We start from the raw sequence: 16928 nt of genomic DNA, 5'->3' as shown, positions 1-16928 counted from the left end.
CACAGGCTTTGTTTTCACTCCGGCTAAACAGCTGTTTTAATGTTTCCCGTCAAAGGAGGGGGGGGGGGGGGGGGGGGCTTTGTATCTCTTTTTGATTCCAAGTTTTTGGAATTCTAAAAGTGATGTGACAGGCACAGCTGTTCTAGTGTTAACGAGTTGCTGACAAGGAGGTGTGTGTTTCAACCAAATATGTAAATTCTGACTGAAAACTGTGAATACTGAGTTGAGAATGATTCTTCTACCAACGGCTGACGAGTGCCAGTGAAAACAAAAGCCACACATGTTACTGACAAACAATTGAAAAAAACGTATAAAAACATCTTCAGTGACAGCCTCTCTAAATATCTCCTTGGCCCATAATGCATAAAGTGTCTGACGATATGAGTTATGAACCTTCACTCGTCAGGTCTCATTAACATACAAGGTCAATGTGACTATTCTCAGACTGATTATGCATACCAGGCAATGGGCTTCCACTTGGGTTGTCTACACAATCAGAATCGGTATGGAAATCATATGGCATTTATACAGTATGTGCAAAAAAAACACCCTGACACCTTTCCCACTCTATTGCAACTCGTCCATGGTCACCAACACGCAAAGGTGTCAATGAAAAATCCCAAGGAAAATTCAAATGTAACTCTTTGCAAGTTGCAACACAGATGTGATGTTTTCCCCTTGTGGCTGCCCACTGCTATGCTGTTGCCCCAATAGGGAGGTGTAGTCACGCTGGACCGCCCGCGCCCGTTTAGGGATTCATCATTGGGAAAATGGATTATCGGCTATTGTAATAAATTATGCCTCATGAACATTGGCAAGCTTTCCATTTTGCACAAAATGAGTTCCCTTCTATCACTAACATTATTGTTTAAGCATTTTTGGTTGAAATAAAATTGTACGTAATTATTTTACGATTAATTGCGAATACACACAATTGTTAAGGGGGTGCAGACCAAAGAAAGGCTTTTGTCTTGTTTACTTACTTCTTGTAGACTATGGTTCAGGGTCCCCCATTTTCAATTCATAATGAATTGTAAGTAAGGGTGCGATTAGCACCGTGCAATCCATTCTTTGTGGATCTAGCCCACAGTGTGTGTCTGACACGTTTTACGTTATAATATAGACCAAATACAGTAGGCTACGTGTACATGTTGTTAAAGAGATACAGTAGGCTACCTTTACATGTTGTTAAAGAGATAGGCTACCTTTACATGTTGTTAAAGAGATAGGCTACCTTTACATGTTGTTAAAGAGATAGGCTACCTTTACATGTTGTTAAAGAGATTACATTTTACATTTGGTCTTTTAATTTTCTTCACCTGGCATTTCTCACAATGTAATGAAGAAATGTCTTTAGTTTTTTTGTGGCACTTTAATCAACCAAAAACAGCACGTTGGCAATCGTTAACATTACTTAATCAAAACAAGGGATAACCTACTGCTAGCTGCACGCTAATGAGCTAGCTTGTGGCTATATCTGTACAATTTCTTTTAAAGAGGAATGCAACTAACACCACCCCCCCCCCCCCCAACTAAAACTCTGCCCCCCCTGTTTTTGATTTCCTTTTTAAAGAGGCTGAAGGCCAAATGTAGAAATGTTTTCCTCAAAATGGCTGTTTAGAAAAACGTCAGCTTAAAATTCTAAACATCAAGGTATCCCCTTAACAATTGTGTTTCTCTGTTTATTATTATTATTATTATAAAAAAAAAATCAAAGGTAAACCCAGCCGACTGAATTTCAACTGTAAACCCCGTCTGGCCCCAGATTCTAACTGTCAACTGAGTTGACCTTCAGAGTTCCTTGGGCTCGCCGTAGTCATTGTACATGACGGGCAGTGTCTGTTCGTCGCAAGCCTTGCGTACGTCCTGGCCCAGGTCCACCCAGTTGAGCCCGAACGCCTTGGTGTCTGTGTACCGGCAGGACAAGAACTTGAGGGACATTCGACGAAGGCCGATCTTAGGCTCCTGTAGGAGACCCCGACACCAGTTGGACAGGTCGTATAACTGGGAGAGGATGAGGCCTGCTTTCCTGCAGCGACAAAGGAAACAGGGATTACAACATGTGTGTGTGTGTATTTATTTGTTACCTCAACACTAGCTTGCCTGTAAGAACAGAGGAGACAAAAGAGTCAATGTTTGCATGTGTGTGTGTGTGTGTGTGTGGTGTCTGTGTCTGTGCTGTGTCTGTGTGTGTGTGTGTGTGTGTGTGTGTGTGTGTGTGTGTGTGTGTGTGTGTGTGTGTGTGTGTGTGTGTGTGTGTGTGTGTGTGTGTGTGTGTGTGTGTGTGTGTGTGTGTGTGTGTGTGTGTGTGTGTGTGTGTGTGGTGTCTGTGTCTGTGTCTGTGCTGTGTCTGTGTGTGTGTGTGTGTGTGTGTGTGTGTGTGTGTGTGTGTGTGTGTGTGTGTGTGTGTGTGTGTGTGTGTGTGTGTGTCCCCGAACCCTGTTCTTGGGATTTGAACTTTGTCAGGGTTTTTCGAACGAACGTTCGAACCTTCGTTTTTAATTAAAAAAAAACGAAATCCTCAATTTGAATAAAGTGATTAATCTGTTGTACCTATAAAATCTTAGTATTTATTTTTTATTAAATCAACTTTCCAGCCCCAGACCCAGCCCAGGGAGAAGCCCCAGCCCAACTAAATCAATTAAATCAACTTTCTTTAATGAATATAACTAGGGATGTCCCGATCCGATCACGTGATCGGGATCGGGGCCGATCACGTGATTTTCCGAAGATCGGGATCGGCAAAAAATAAATTGCAAATCATCATTCATTTATTTATTGTCACACAGAGCAGAAGAATTTTGCCAAAACAAACCAATAGTATCCAGCTGCAGAACGGCAGACCAGCCACACTCTCAGACCCAAACGCATTTCCTTTGATTTAATTATACATCAAATGATTTATGTCAAGGATTGCAATGCCTCACTTGAATGAAGTTAACTTTTCACCTGGATAACGTCAACATTCAGGGTGAATGTAATGTGAGAAATTGGGATAAAAAAAATATAAATAAAAAAAGATATATATATTTTTTTTTAATTTTTTTTTAAAAATTTTATCGGATCGGGAAAGATCAGTATCGGTAGATACTCAAAATCACATGACCGGGATCGGATCGGGAGCAAAAAAATTTGATCGGGACATCCCTAAATATAACTCATCAGTTTCTTTTAATACTATAATATTAGTGTAGCCTAATCTTTATCTGCAACTGTGAAGAAAAACCCCATTGGTTTAAACAGAATTAATATAATATTTTTTTTAAATAAAAATACAAATAATAATAATTATTAAAAATAAAGAATTCGATGACAAAGTCATTAATGTATATTTGTGGGGGGGGGGGGGGGGGGGGGGGGGCAAAAGGCCGCTATTTGGATGGGCCAAAATGTATTCAGTAAAGGAAAATGGCGGCTTATCCCTGCCTAAGCTAGACTGGTATCACTATGCGTTCTCACTCTCCCAGCTCTCCAAATTGAATCACTCGACTGAGGAGGCACCTGCTTGGGTCAAGATGGAGGAGGAAATGGTATATCCCTCATCTCTGGAATCCTTCCTGACACAATCAGACAGACCTATACCTTTTAAGAACCCTCTAATGGCGTTTGCCAGGGAAACTTGGAATCAGTCGCACAGGCTGACTGGTGATAGCCCATATCTAACTACAAGAGCCTCTAGGGGGATACATGTACTAGGTGATATAGCCGGGGAAGATGGGGTATTACCTTTTGAGGATATTAGAGAGGACTTTGGTATAGATAATAAAAACTTCTATAAATTCCTACAGATTAGACATTGTATATCGTCATCAATGGGAGGGCCAAAATGTGGCCCGATTACTGCAATTCAAGAAATATTTTATAAAGGATGGCGTAGGAAAGGCGGTGCGTCAAGATTCTATGATGTTATAAGAGAACACAATGCACCCAAGTTGGCGGGTCTGAGGTTGAGCTGGGAGAACGATGTACGTGAGGATATTACTGAGGAAATATGGGAGAAGCTGGTGTCCAAATGGGGTAAATTCTCTAGGGAGGCACAATCACAACTTATCTTTTACAAAGTTTTAAACAGAAGCTATTGGACGCCTAGTAAACTGTCCAGACTAAAATTAAGGGACAGTGACATCTGCTGGAGATGTGAGAAGGAGACAGGCACTTTACTATTATGTTATACGAATGTGAGAAAGTCCGGAAAATGTGGGATCAAATTGTGATATTCCTAAGTAAAGTTCTGAATGTAAAGGTAAATAACTCCCCAATGGCATGTGTGTTGGGTATAGTACCGAAAGGGATTAAACTGCCTAAATACCGGGGAATGTGGTATAGAATGGCCATGATATCAGGATGTAGAATTGCATTACGACATTGGAAATCACCCATTGATATTACTTTTAAAGAATGGATGGAACTAATGTTCCGGACAGCATCATATGAAAGGGTGACATATAGAGTCGCAGGGAGAGAGGATATCTTTGCTGAGGTATGGGACAGTTTTCTACACCTGACTGAACGGTCTGGGGATGAATGATTAAGGTGGGGTTACAGTGTTATCAAGGATGAATGTGAAAAAGGGGATCTGACCTGATGGTACCTATACTTTATATTTGTATGTATATGCATAGATTGTATGTCCGGATGGTGTATCTATGGAATGGCCACTTTCTCTATCACACTCTCACATGCGCATATTTAGCCGCATACGCATGTCTAGGACACACATACTCGTATGTGTACATAACAGAATTACACACACTCATATGCACAAGGCTGAGATATACATGCCAGAGGCACACATACATGCACATACTCACTTGTAGGAAACAGGCATACACATACGTACTTATACACATAGTTGAAGCATAAGCTCTCACTTACACATATAGGGGATATACACATACATAGGGGACACACACATACATAGCTGAGACACACATGCATATACATACCTGAGATACACACTCACACAGGGGGCAGAGACACACATGGATACGAGACGCACACAAGAGGTAGGATTACAGTCACATACCTGAGAGATGCACACACACACACGTATGAGACATACACACATACTTACGTGATACACGTACCCACATACACATATCTGACTGAGACACACATTCATACATGCTCTCACGCACACTTACATATATCTGAGACGCATCCTCTCACGTGCAATATGGAGAAAGATGGCATCCCGATAGAAGATGCAGCACATACCTGCTTGCAGGTAGATCGGTCTATATAACGTATGTGCATCAGGGATATATATGCACAATGTATAGTAATGTTTTTTTTTTTGGTAAGTGCTTTTTTAATTTCCATGTGAGTCTCTTACATGTTTTGTATGTTGTTACAAAAAAGAAAAAGACGAATATTGGATGTTGCATATTATGCTGTGGAAAGATGTATTTTGAATATTGGAAAGATTTGTGCAAAAATATCAAAAAAATAAATAAAATAAAAAAATAAAGAATTCGAATGTTGATTTAGAATTCGAATGCCAACATAACGAACGAAGGTTCGAACGTTCGAACGTTTGGGCTCAGCCCTAGTGTGTGTGTGTGTGTGTGTGTGTGTGTGTGTGTGTGTGTGTGTGTGTGTGTGTGTGTGTGTGTGTGTGTGTGTGTGTGTGTGTGTGTGTGTGTGTGTGTGTGTGTGTGTGTGTGTGTGTGTGTGTGTGTGTGTGTGTGTTTGTGCGTGTGTGTACAGTATGTGTACCAGGCCACTTGCATTACTGCAACAATAGGAGGAGACGATATGTAAAATGTACCTACTTTCAACCTGACTGGAAATGTATTTGATGCCACCAACACTTCAATGCCACAGTCATTATTTGGGGGCCAATGTCTAGTTTATAAAGCCTCTAAGAGCATCTACAGTCCACCTTGGTCAAGCAAAAGAACGCCCAGTCTCTTATAATATCATTAAATTCAATAGTATTTCTCCCAAATCAAACAGGAAAGGCTTGCTAGCTGTGGGAAGAACAGCACACGAAGTGTGGTCCATGGTGTTGAGCAAGGTGGAATCTAGGTATTGATGCACATCAAAACTTTGGATACCGGTAGGTCAAATGCGTGTTTCCCCTACCGCCCGAGAAAACAGGGTGGGCCGCGTTGCCTAGACGAGCCGCCTCTACCGACTACAAGAATTTCATTTGTATTGGTTTCAGCGGAGCGTCTCGGTGTCACATGGTCCTGCAAAGAGGCCTTTCCGCCCACCCTCTGCTGGGATCATGGTTACAGACGACCTATAAATCAGAGAGACTGTGGCTTTGCTATTGTTTTCACATTACATCATCCTGCCACAGAATCCGAAAACCACCTCTTCCTGTCTGAAGGAGCTCGCCGGAGAACAGGAGGAACAGATAATTGAATTAACTGTTCTTCTACTTCCCCTCCTAAGGTTGCGTTTTGGTCGGGTAGACGTTAGACAGAGTACTGTGCTTGATTCATTCAGAGACGTGATGGTCACCTGGCGGTGTCAGCTATGTTACAAAAAAAAAGAGTTTAAATATCGTCTTTGTGGATTTTTCCAACCGGTTGTTGAGTTGTCAATGTTCGGGTAATCTTTTAAGCAACACATCTACAGTACAGCCTCTTGTGACATTGCAATACATTTGGGGGAGTGAAAAATGCTCTACGGTAACCTCTGAGTTTCGGAAAATATGACGCAATGTAACCAAATCTCTGCCATCCTGTCCACCTGGAAGAAGGTATAAAAAGGCATATTAAAAAAAAAAAATTCTATTTATTTTGGGGCTTTATCTATTTTTCACCCATCCCAATTTAATCGTTATGCCAATTCCCTTCCTGGTCGTTGCGCACACTGTTGCCCTGGGGACGGTGTAGAACGACCACATGCCTCCTCCGATACATGTGGAGTCGCCAGACCCTTCTTTTCACCTGACAGCGAGGAGTTTCACTGGGGGAACGTAACGTGTGTGGAGGTTCACGCTATTTCCCCAAGAGTCGCAGTTTACAACGACCAGGACACATACCCCACCCGCTAACACTGCCAATTGTGTTAGTAGGGACGACTGACCAAGCCAGAGGTACCGCTGGCAGCTGGATTTGATCCCAGAGTCTCTGCGGTGGTAGGTGAGTGCTTAGTCCACTACGCTACCCAGGTTGTGCCGATGATGGACGATGACTTTGTGGATCGCCGACATTCAGAGCTATTGCCAATTACACAATGTCACGACGATTTGGGGGCAGTTTGAGCCCAAGCAACTGACTTTGGACATCATGTAACCACCAACCTGTGCCATTAAATGCCCTTTGCATTAAACATTGTTGGGTAATATAGGGTATATAATGTAATGGGCACCCTACAAATTTGTGTACCTCATTTCTGCATTGTACCTCACTGTTACTCATTTGACTCTGTATTGTATATTGTATGTATATTGATCGAACATTCCTTTACTTACTTTTTACTTACTTCTTAATAACTTTTTTTTCATAAAGTATTCTGTGTTTTATTATGACAAATAATAAACAAACTTGAAACTTGAAATACAATTGGCCTATAATGTCTGTTGTTTGTGCCACGGCAATATTGGCACTAACAACATTACATTCATCTTTGCAATAGTTTAAAGGAACACTCCAACATTTTGGGAAAATTGTTTATTTGCCATCTACCCTGGAGTTAGACAAGAAGATACATACCTTTTTCTTCTCTGTGCATGCAGTAGGAGTAGGAAGACGTTGGGAACTAGGCTAATGGAGGAACCTACTTCCAGTGACTGACGCTAAACTAGGCTAACGGTGCGCGTCTTCCTACTCCTACTGCATGCACAGAGAAGAAAAAGGTATAAGGACGGTGACGAGAGGGAATACCGGGAACTGGTAGCGGACTTTGTCACATGGTGCGACAAAAACCACCTGCAGCTAAATGTGGCGAAGACCAAGGAACTGGTTGTGGAGCTGGGGAGGAGGAGGAGTGCACCCGTGACCCCCGTTTCCATCAGGGGAGTTGATGTGGACATGGTTGAGGTGTACAAATACCTCGGTGTGCACATCGACAACAAACTGAACGGGTCAAAACATGCAGAAGCACTATACAAGAAGGGCCAGAGCCGACTCTACTTCCTCAGAAGGCTGAGATCCTTCAATGTCTGTACAAGGATGTTGAGGATGTTCTATGAGTCGGTGGTGGCGGGCGCCTTCTTGTACGCTGTGACCTGCTGGGGCAGCGGACTGAGAGCAGTGGACACAACCAGGCTGGATAAGCTGGTCAGGAAGGCCAGCAGCGTGGTTGGGGTTGAGCTGGACTCTCTAGCGAGGGTGGCGGAGAGGAGGAGCCTCGCTAAGCTCCAGGCCATCAGGGAAAACCCCACCCACCCACTATACACAGACTTGGCTGACAGGAGGAGCATGTTCAGTGCTAGGCTCACACTACCCAAATGCAGCACTGAACGGCACAGGAAGTCCTTCATTCCAACAGCCATCAGACTATATAATGCATCACTGTGCCTCACTGCATCACTGAGCACAGAGCGGCAGCTCAATAGTGGCAGGAGGACGCGACTAGCGGCCTCCAGGCTCCACAACAGGGAGCAGCGACGGCTGCCAGACATTGATCTAAGTCTTATTGGAACCCAAGGAGGACAATACACTACCTAAAGCATATTGCACCTAGTTACACTGAATACTGGAATATATATTTCATATTTCATTTAGTTAGATTTAAATTATAATTATATTGACCAAATTGTTTACCCCATGCTCAGTATGCTCAGTATATTCTTACTGTATTTATTTCTGTATATTTTATTTCATTTCATTTTATCCTATTTTATTTTACTCTACTCTTATCCTAGGCAACTTGATTTGATTTGTGTTATTATTCTAATTTGTGACCTGTCCTGTCTAAATGTTTAAATGTTGAGCGATTTGCAGTGTCTAATTTCCCACGGGATAATAAAAGTATTTCTATTTCTATTTCTATTTAACTCATTCAGAGCCACGCCCATATGACCAAATTAGGGCTTCTATGCCAGCACTTTACTCAATGGGAGGACGGGGATATTTGTGAACGCTTAAACTATATCTTAAATTATGGCTATGGGTCTAATACACCTGTCGCTTATCAATGACTTGCTTGCAGTCAACATGTACCAAACGGATTGTTTTTTCATCGGCACATTTCCGCTTTATACCGTTTTGAATATGAGTATAGTTTTGGAGATTTCTAGTAATTCCAGAGAAATAGGCGATAATCGCCCTTTAGTGGAATACACAAAACATGTTGTAATTCTTCGGCTGATTTATGAATCGTTTTCAAATAAACGCTAGATTATCGAGAGTATATGTGTCCTTATGCACGATACAAAAGCGGGCTGAAAAATCGCTTATTCGTGACTTGCTCAGCGCTAACGTCACACACACACACACACACACACACACACACACACACACACACACACACACACACACACACACACCACACACACACGCTCCGATGGCGGTGATAGGAACATCTGATTAACCCAAGATTCGTAACATAAATTCCTTACCTCACATCAAATGTTCTGCAATAAGATTAATCCAATTCCTGATCGCCATTCAAATATCGATCGCGTTTATGATCCAACGTTATAGTCCAAAACACATAATCGATGCTGCTCTGAGTGTCCTCAGTCAATGTGGTAACACGATACTGCTTGCCCGAGAAGGGAAACCCGGACCGGAATTATTTTTTCGATGCACATTCCCAGCCAATCCAATCCAATGATGTGCAATACTATCCGGGAGACGATAGGCGGCGGTATTTGCCATTTTGCGAGCTCAGACCCATTCCCAATGATAACATCAGGTTGGATGATAAAAATGAATGGATATCGCTAATAAAAGAAATAACGATTAAAACCCGACTATACTCGTGATTGGCATGGAACGGTTGGCTAGTTAACCTGACTATACTCGTGGTTGGCACGGAATGGGTTAACACTCCAACATTTTGGGAACCCTGGAGTTAGACAAGAAGATATATAAATGTTTCTTCTCTGTGCATGCAGTAGGAGTAGGATTACGTTGGGAACTAGGCGAATGGAGGAACCTACTTCCAGTGACTGACACTAAGCTAGGCTAACGGTGCACGTCTTCCTACTCCTACTGCATGCATAGAGAAGAAATATGTATGTATCTTCTTGTCTAACTCCAGGGTAGATGGCAAATAAGCTAATTTCCCAAAATGTTGGAGTGTTCCTTTAACAATCTCAACATAAAATAACCTGTTTCAACATCAGTCGTTCTAATGTTCTTGAATGTCTCTCAACCTCTCTCTCTCTTGCTCTCTCTCTCTCTCTACCACTGCCCTCTCTCTCTTCTCTCTATCACTGCCCTCTCTCTCTCTATATCTCTAGAGAGAGAGAGAGAGAGAGAGAGAGAGAGAGAGAGAGAGAGAGAGAGAGAGAGAGAGAGAGAGAGAGAGAGAGAGAGAGAGAGAGAGAGAGAGGGCAGTGGTAAAGAGGGAGAGAGAGAGAGAGAGAGAGAGAGAGAGAGAGAGAGAGAGAGAGAGAGAGAGAGAGAGAGAGAGAGAGAGAGAGAGAGAGAGAGAGAGAGAGAGAGAGAGAGAGTGTACATAGTTAACGGTAGGCTCCGAGGTACACATATAGCTCATCTCTGGGTAACAGTACAGTAGACTATTTTATCACGGACCTCAGCCTAGAGTCTCTCAGAGCGTTCACAGTCAGCCAGCAAACACCCCTGTCAGACCACAGCAAAACCACTATCTACCTCAATAGATCAACACCCAACCAGGAAATACCAAACCAAACAAACTACACACTATTAAAACACTACAAATGGAAAGAAAGTAGTATGGAAGCATTCCAATCCGCTATCAAGCTACAAAAAGTCCAATCCAAATTAGATCAATTCCTAGAAAAAACGTCCAACACAACAGCAAAAGTGTAAACGGGGCGGTAGAAAAACATCAATAACATATTTGACCTTACAGCTTCCTTATCCAACCTAAAGGCCTCAAATAGGAAAGCGAGGAAAAATAAAAATAAAAATATGCATGACAAATGTATGATAACGATTGTAAAAATCTCAGGAAGAAATTAAGGAACCTATCAAACCAAAAACACAGAGACCCAGACAACCAGAACACACGTCTCCAATACAGTGAAACACTGAAACATTACAAAAACAAATCAGAAAAAAAAGAGACCAACATGTTAGAAACCAGCTACAAGATATAGAGGAATCTATAAAAACAAACAACTTCTGGGAAAACTGGAACAAAATAAACAAAGTACACCACGAGGAGCTACCCATCTAAAATGGAGATGTATGGGTAACCACTTCTCCAATCTCTTTAGCCCAATACAAAAAATTAACAACAAAACACATACAAGATAAACTACAAAGCCTGGAGTCAACCATAAAAGACTACCAGAACCCGCTAGACTCCCCAATTAACTACAAGAACTACAGGACAAAATAAAATCACTTAAAACCAAGAAGGCCTGCGGAGCGGATGGTATCCTAAATGAAATGATCATATTCACAGACTCAAAATTCCAATTGGCTATACTAAAACTCCTTAACATTGTCCTTAGCTCCGAGATCTTCCCCAATATCTGGAACCAAGGACTCATAACACCGCTCCACAAAAAGGGAGACAAATATGACCCAAACAATACTGTGGGATCTGTGTCAACAGCAACCTTGGAAAAATCCTCTGTATGATCATTAACCACAGACTCACACATTTCCTCACAAACAACAATACCTTGAGCAAATCACAGATTGGCTTCCTACCAAATCACCATACAACAGACCACATTCTCACCCTCAGCACCCTAATCGACAACCAAATAAATAAAAATAAAAAGCAAAGTATACTCCTGTTTCGTTGACTTCCAAAAAGCATTTGACTCAATTTGGCACGAGGGTCTGCTGTACAAACTGTTAGATAGTGGCATTGGAGGGAAAACCTACGACCTCATAAAGTCAATGTACTGTACACCAACAACACATGTGCTGTGAGGATTGAGGGAAAACACACAGACTTCTTCCCTCAATGCCGTGGGGTTAGACAGGGGTGCAGTTTGAGTCCAACCCTCTTCAACATATACATATACCATATAATGGTATATAATGTAATGTAAAAATGTAAATGTATATACATAAACTGGCAAAAACATTGGAACAAACTGCAGCACCTGGCATCCCCCTAGCAAACACAGAAGTAAAATGCCTACTGTTTGCAGATGACCTGGTGCTGCTGTCCCCAACAAAAGAAGGGCTACAGCAGCACCTTGACCTTCTGCACAAATTCTCCCAGACATGGGCACTGACAGTAAACCTAAACAAAACTAAAATTATGATATTCCAAAAAAGGCCCAGCCTACAACAACAACAAACACAAATTCCTCCTAGACACAATTTCCCTAGAACACACAAAAAACTACACATATCTCGGCCTAAACATCAGTGCTACAGGGAACTTCAATCAAGCTGTGAACGACCTGAGAGACAAAGCAAGAAGGGCTTTTTATGCCATAAAAAGGAACATCATATTAGACATTCCAGTCAAAATCTGGCTCAAAATATTAGACTCCGTCATAGAACCGATTTCCCTATATGGTTGTGAAGTCTGGGGCCCACTTGCAAACCAAGACTTCACCAAATGGGACAAACACCCAATTGAGACTCTGCATGCAGAATTTTGAAAATCCATTCTCTGCACCCAACGGAAAACGCCAAAATAATGCATGCAGAGCAGAACTAGGAAGATACCCACTAATCATAAAAATTCAAAAAAGAGCATTCAAATTCCACAACCACCTAAAAGAAAGCGACCCAGACACACTCCACAACATAGCCCTCACCCACAGAGAGACCCTCGATAGATGCCCACTCAGCCAGATGGTTCTGGGACTCTGCTCACAAACACAAGCAGAACCACCAGACAGTAACCACACTGGACTAAATCAAATTATAAGAAAACAAAAAGAAAACTATCTGACACATTGGAAAGAAACAACCCAAAACCAGAGCAAATTGAAATGCTATTTGGCCCTAAACAGAGAGTACACAATGGCAGAATACCTGAGCACCGTGACTGACCCAAAACTAAGAAGATCCTTGACTAGGTACAGACTCAGCGAGCACAGCCTAGCCATTGAGAAAGGCCGCCATAGGCAGACCTGGCTCCCAAGAGAAGACAGACTATATGCACCCACTGCACACAAGATGAGGTGGAAACCGAGCTCCACTTCTTAACAACCTGCCCACTATACCAAGACATCAGAGACATATACTTCCCACAAATTGCAAACACCCAAAGAGACTTTGAAAACATGGACAATAACTCAAAACTCCCATACCTACTGGGAGAAATACAAGAATGTGCAAACACAGCAGCAAGATTTGTGAGCTGCTGTGACAAGAAAAGGACATCCAGCGGAATGCAACCACCATAAAGACTGTACTAGAAATTCCGTCTGTAATGTACTGATTTATTTTGTTTTCTCTGTTTGATTGTTTTGTTTTGTTTGGCTTTGGCAATGTAAACGTATGTTTCCCATGTCAATAAAGCCCATTTGAATTGAATTGAAATTGAATTGAATTGAATTGAATTGAGAGAGAAAGAGAGAGAGAGAGAGAGGAGAGAGAGAGAGAGAGAGAGAGAGAGAGAGAGAGAGAGAGAGAGAGAGAGAGAGAGAGAGAGAGAGAGAGAGAGGGGTACCCGGTTTGGATCCCCCATCCATACAAACACACAGCCTCCAATGGAGAGACATATATCCTTAGATAATATAATACTAATGTATATTTAAGAAGATATAGATATAGATATAGGTATTCAGCTCAATCCGGAACGGTTGTTGGGCCACGTGCTGCCCCTCTGGAGACTTCTGAGGAAGAACTCTATGACTCTCTCAAAACTGCCTCTTCCTGTGTTTAAAGCTCAAGGTCCTTTATAGAGGAAAGGTGGAACTTGAGCGGACCGATTTTTGTGTAGGAGTTTGTGTCAGCTTCCAAACCAAAAGCAAGAAGAACATGGACGTAACAGACAGTTGAGTGGGGAATTTTTTTTTTAAGCCCACACTGTACTCATGCCTGTGCGTTCAGAACACACTTCAAAACCATTTGGGGAGAGTGTTATCAAAGTGATCTCGCCAGGCAGCTCAACCTGGAAAGGAATGGATAATTTAATTATAGTGAAATTAAAACTTAAAATACATATTCAATAATACACAGGGTACAGAGCTTCTAACTAGGGCAGGTATATCCAGACATGCCATGCCCAGCAAGGGGGCATGTGCCCCCTCCAAATTTTTTATATTTGGATGTTTGATATTTTTATTTGATTTCATTTTATTATTATGTTTTTTTTTTTTTTTACAATATGTAGTTATGATAATTTTACGAGACGTATTCTTCTAATTATGTCATAGATCATACATCAAACCCCTCCCCTTTTCCCCTGTTGATTTCTTCCAAAATGATGTAGATCCTTGTGTTGCTAAATTGGTTAGTAGTACAGGAAGTCCCTGTCCCTTCATATAAACACTTCATGTTCATGGGTGTGTTAGGTGAATGTGTAATTTGTGTATGTGCTCAGGAAAGTATTGGTATTATATGGCATGTCCATGTTTTGTGGAGTAATGAAGTTAATTACGTGATGATGAGCTATCAACCACACTAACCTTATATAATGCTAACCATGCGATCCTCATTTAATAATGCTAAGGTTAACCTAATTGAGTTTACCGTTAGTGTTGTATAATATAGGTAAATGAGAGCTGAGAGCTAAATCTTAAGGCAGTGAGCTATCACAGGTTATAGTTAGCAAAACATTGAATTCCATGTGATATTCTTTAAAAAACTACAGAAAGCTCCAGCCCAACCTACCTCTTGATGATGCAAGAGATAGGTTGTCTTAGGTGAGAACAATAGTGATCTAGGCCATTTTTCCTTCATGGAAATGTATGTAGATTTAATAAATAATAGCCTAATGATGACAATGACATGATGTTTGATAAATTAAAGCCACAAAAACTAATTTAAACAATTAGCATTATGTAAGTCAGAATTTCATGTGATTTAATGAAGGTTTTTCTCAGATTTTCAGTTGGGTGGTAGTTTAACTACATTCACATATCAGTAGCTATTTCAGTAGTTAATTACTTTGGGTCATTTAAATTTAAATTTTGCATTTAATTATACCTCAAATATTGCTCCCTGTCCTCTCCTTAAAACACTTCCTTGGGTATGCCAAAGTGAGGTTTTTGCCTGCCCTACTCCCTAAATCAAACACACCCATGAATCTATGTCAGTTCAGTTGTTGCTACATGTTAAGATTTACAGTAGTTTCACTTATTTTCATTGTGAAGTATATATATGTTAGCTTATGAGCGTTTCCTCTTCCAGAGTACTCAGCTTGTTATTGAATTGGTATTTTAAGTTTGAATTTTGCTTTCATTCCGTGTGTATTAATTTCCTCGTTGAGTTGCCTGGTGAGATGCTGGCAATGACGCTCTACAAGCTTTTGAAGAGTGTTCTTGGTGCATTAGGTATATTAGGTATTGTAGTAATAAAGTACTACTAAATAATATTAATTAAAGTGGTTGTTGTTCCCATTTATGGTCTATTTTACACTCCAAACAGCCTGACCTCAAAGTCTATTTGTTCAGCGGCCATGACAGTAGGCTAAGTAAGGCTCTTCGCGAGTTAATTACACCTTTATGGACGACAACTGTTGCCAAACACAAGACGTCTCAGCTGTTTTATTGGAACCTTAGCAGGGCGTAGGAATGAGCCGGTGGTATTTAAAGGTGCGGGAAAAGGCTGCATGATTTCACTGCCGGACGGGAGAATCCCTGAGATTCCCATCATCCCAGTGAAAACAGGGGAGATTGTCGATAGCGCCTGCCGCTTCCCTGCCCCAGCCAGCAGCCGGAAACACGGACAGATTCAGACCAGGTGTGAACACACACACACACAGAGACACACACACACAATCACAGACATAAGCACACACACATTAACATTGCACGGCAGCTGGCTTCATGAGATCACTTGAGAATCCATCTCGTCAGGCTTCAAGTTATGCATTTTGTGCCCAAACCACAACGGGACCAATCAGTATCCTTTGAGGAACTACTGGTGGATACGGGCAAAGATACTCTGCCAAGTATTTAGTTTGTTTGTTTATTTACACATATAAAAACAATTACATATATAATACAATATAATCCACAAGTGATGTGTAGGAGAATTGCCTAAAAACCCTCTAGGTAGGTAGGGGCTTGCATGTGGCATTCACCAGGAAGCAAAATTACACTGATATTATATCAAGATAAAATATAACTTTGCGGTGACTCAAATCGCTTAAAATGTACGTCTCACCCATACACACACACACACACACACACGCACACACACACACACACACACACACACACACACACACACACACACACACACACACACACACACACACACGCGCACACACACACACACACACACACACACACACACACACACACACACACACACACACACACACACACACACACACACACACACACACACACACACACACACACACACACACACACACACACACATGGCGAGGGCAGCCATGCCAACCAGCTCGTCTGGAGCAGTTAGCGGTTAAGTGTCTTGTTCAAGGAGCAGTTAGGGGTTAAGTCTCTTATTCAAGGGGCACGTAGGGGTTAAGTGTCTTGTTCAAGGAGCAGTTAGGGGTTAAGTGTCTTATTCAAGGAGCACGTAGGGGTTAAGTGTCTTGTTCAAGGAGCAGTTAGGGGTTAAGTGTCTTATTCAAGGAGCACGTAGGGGTTAAGTGTCTTAGAGTAGACGACAGAGTACAGCAACTTGCAATGGGCCTGGTCTACAAGCAGGGCCGCCTCAGGGTGTGTGCGAGCAGTGCGGTCGCACAGGGCC

At 41.8% G+C, this 16928-nt stretch overlaps 1 protein-coding gene across 1 annotated transcript in view; it reads right to left on the bottom strand.

Moving 5' to 3' along the window:
• Positions 1-1791: 1791 nt before the first annotated feature.
• The window catches only part of astn1 (astrotactin 1), a gene marked incomplete at both ends in the record, with an annotated part of 1409859 nt that continues 1394722 nt past the window's right edge, over positions 1792-16928 (bottom strand). Inside the window, one exon of the mRNA XM_084327731.1 lies at positions 1792-2029. Within this exon, the coding sequence (XP_084183857.1) occupies positions 1792-2029 (238 nt within the window). The remainder of the gene's footprint in view (positions 2030-16928) is intronic.

This window comes from Notolepis coatsorum (genome assembly GCF_963971535.1).
Source record: "Notolepis coatsorum genome assembly, chromosome: 13".
In the NCBI taxonomy this organism is placed as follows: domain Eukaryota; kingdom Metazoa; phylum Chordata; class Actinopteri; order Aulopiformes; family Paralepididae; genus Notolepis; species Notolepis coatsorum.
This window is presented reverse-complemented; position numbering and strand designations above follow the sequence as displayed.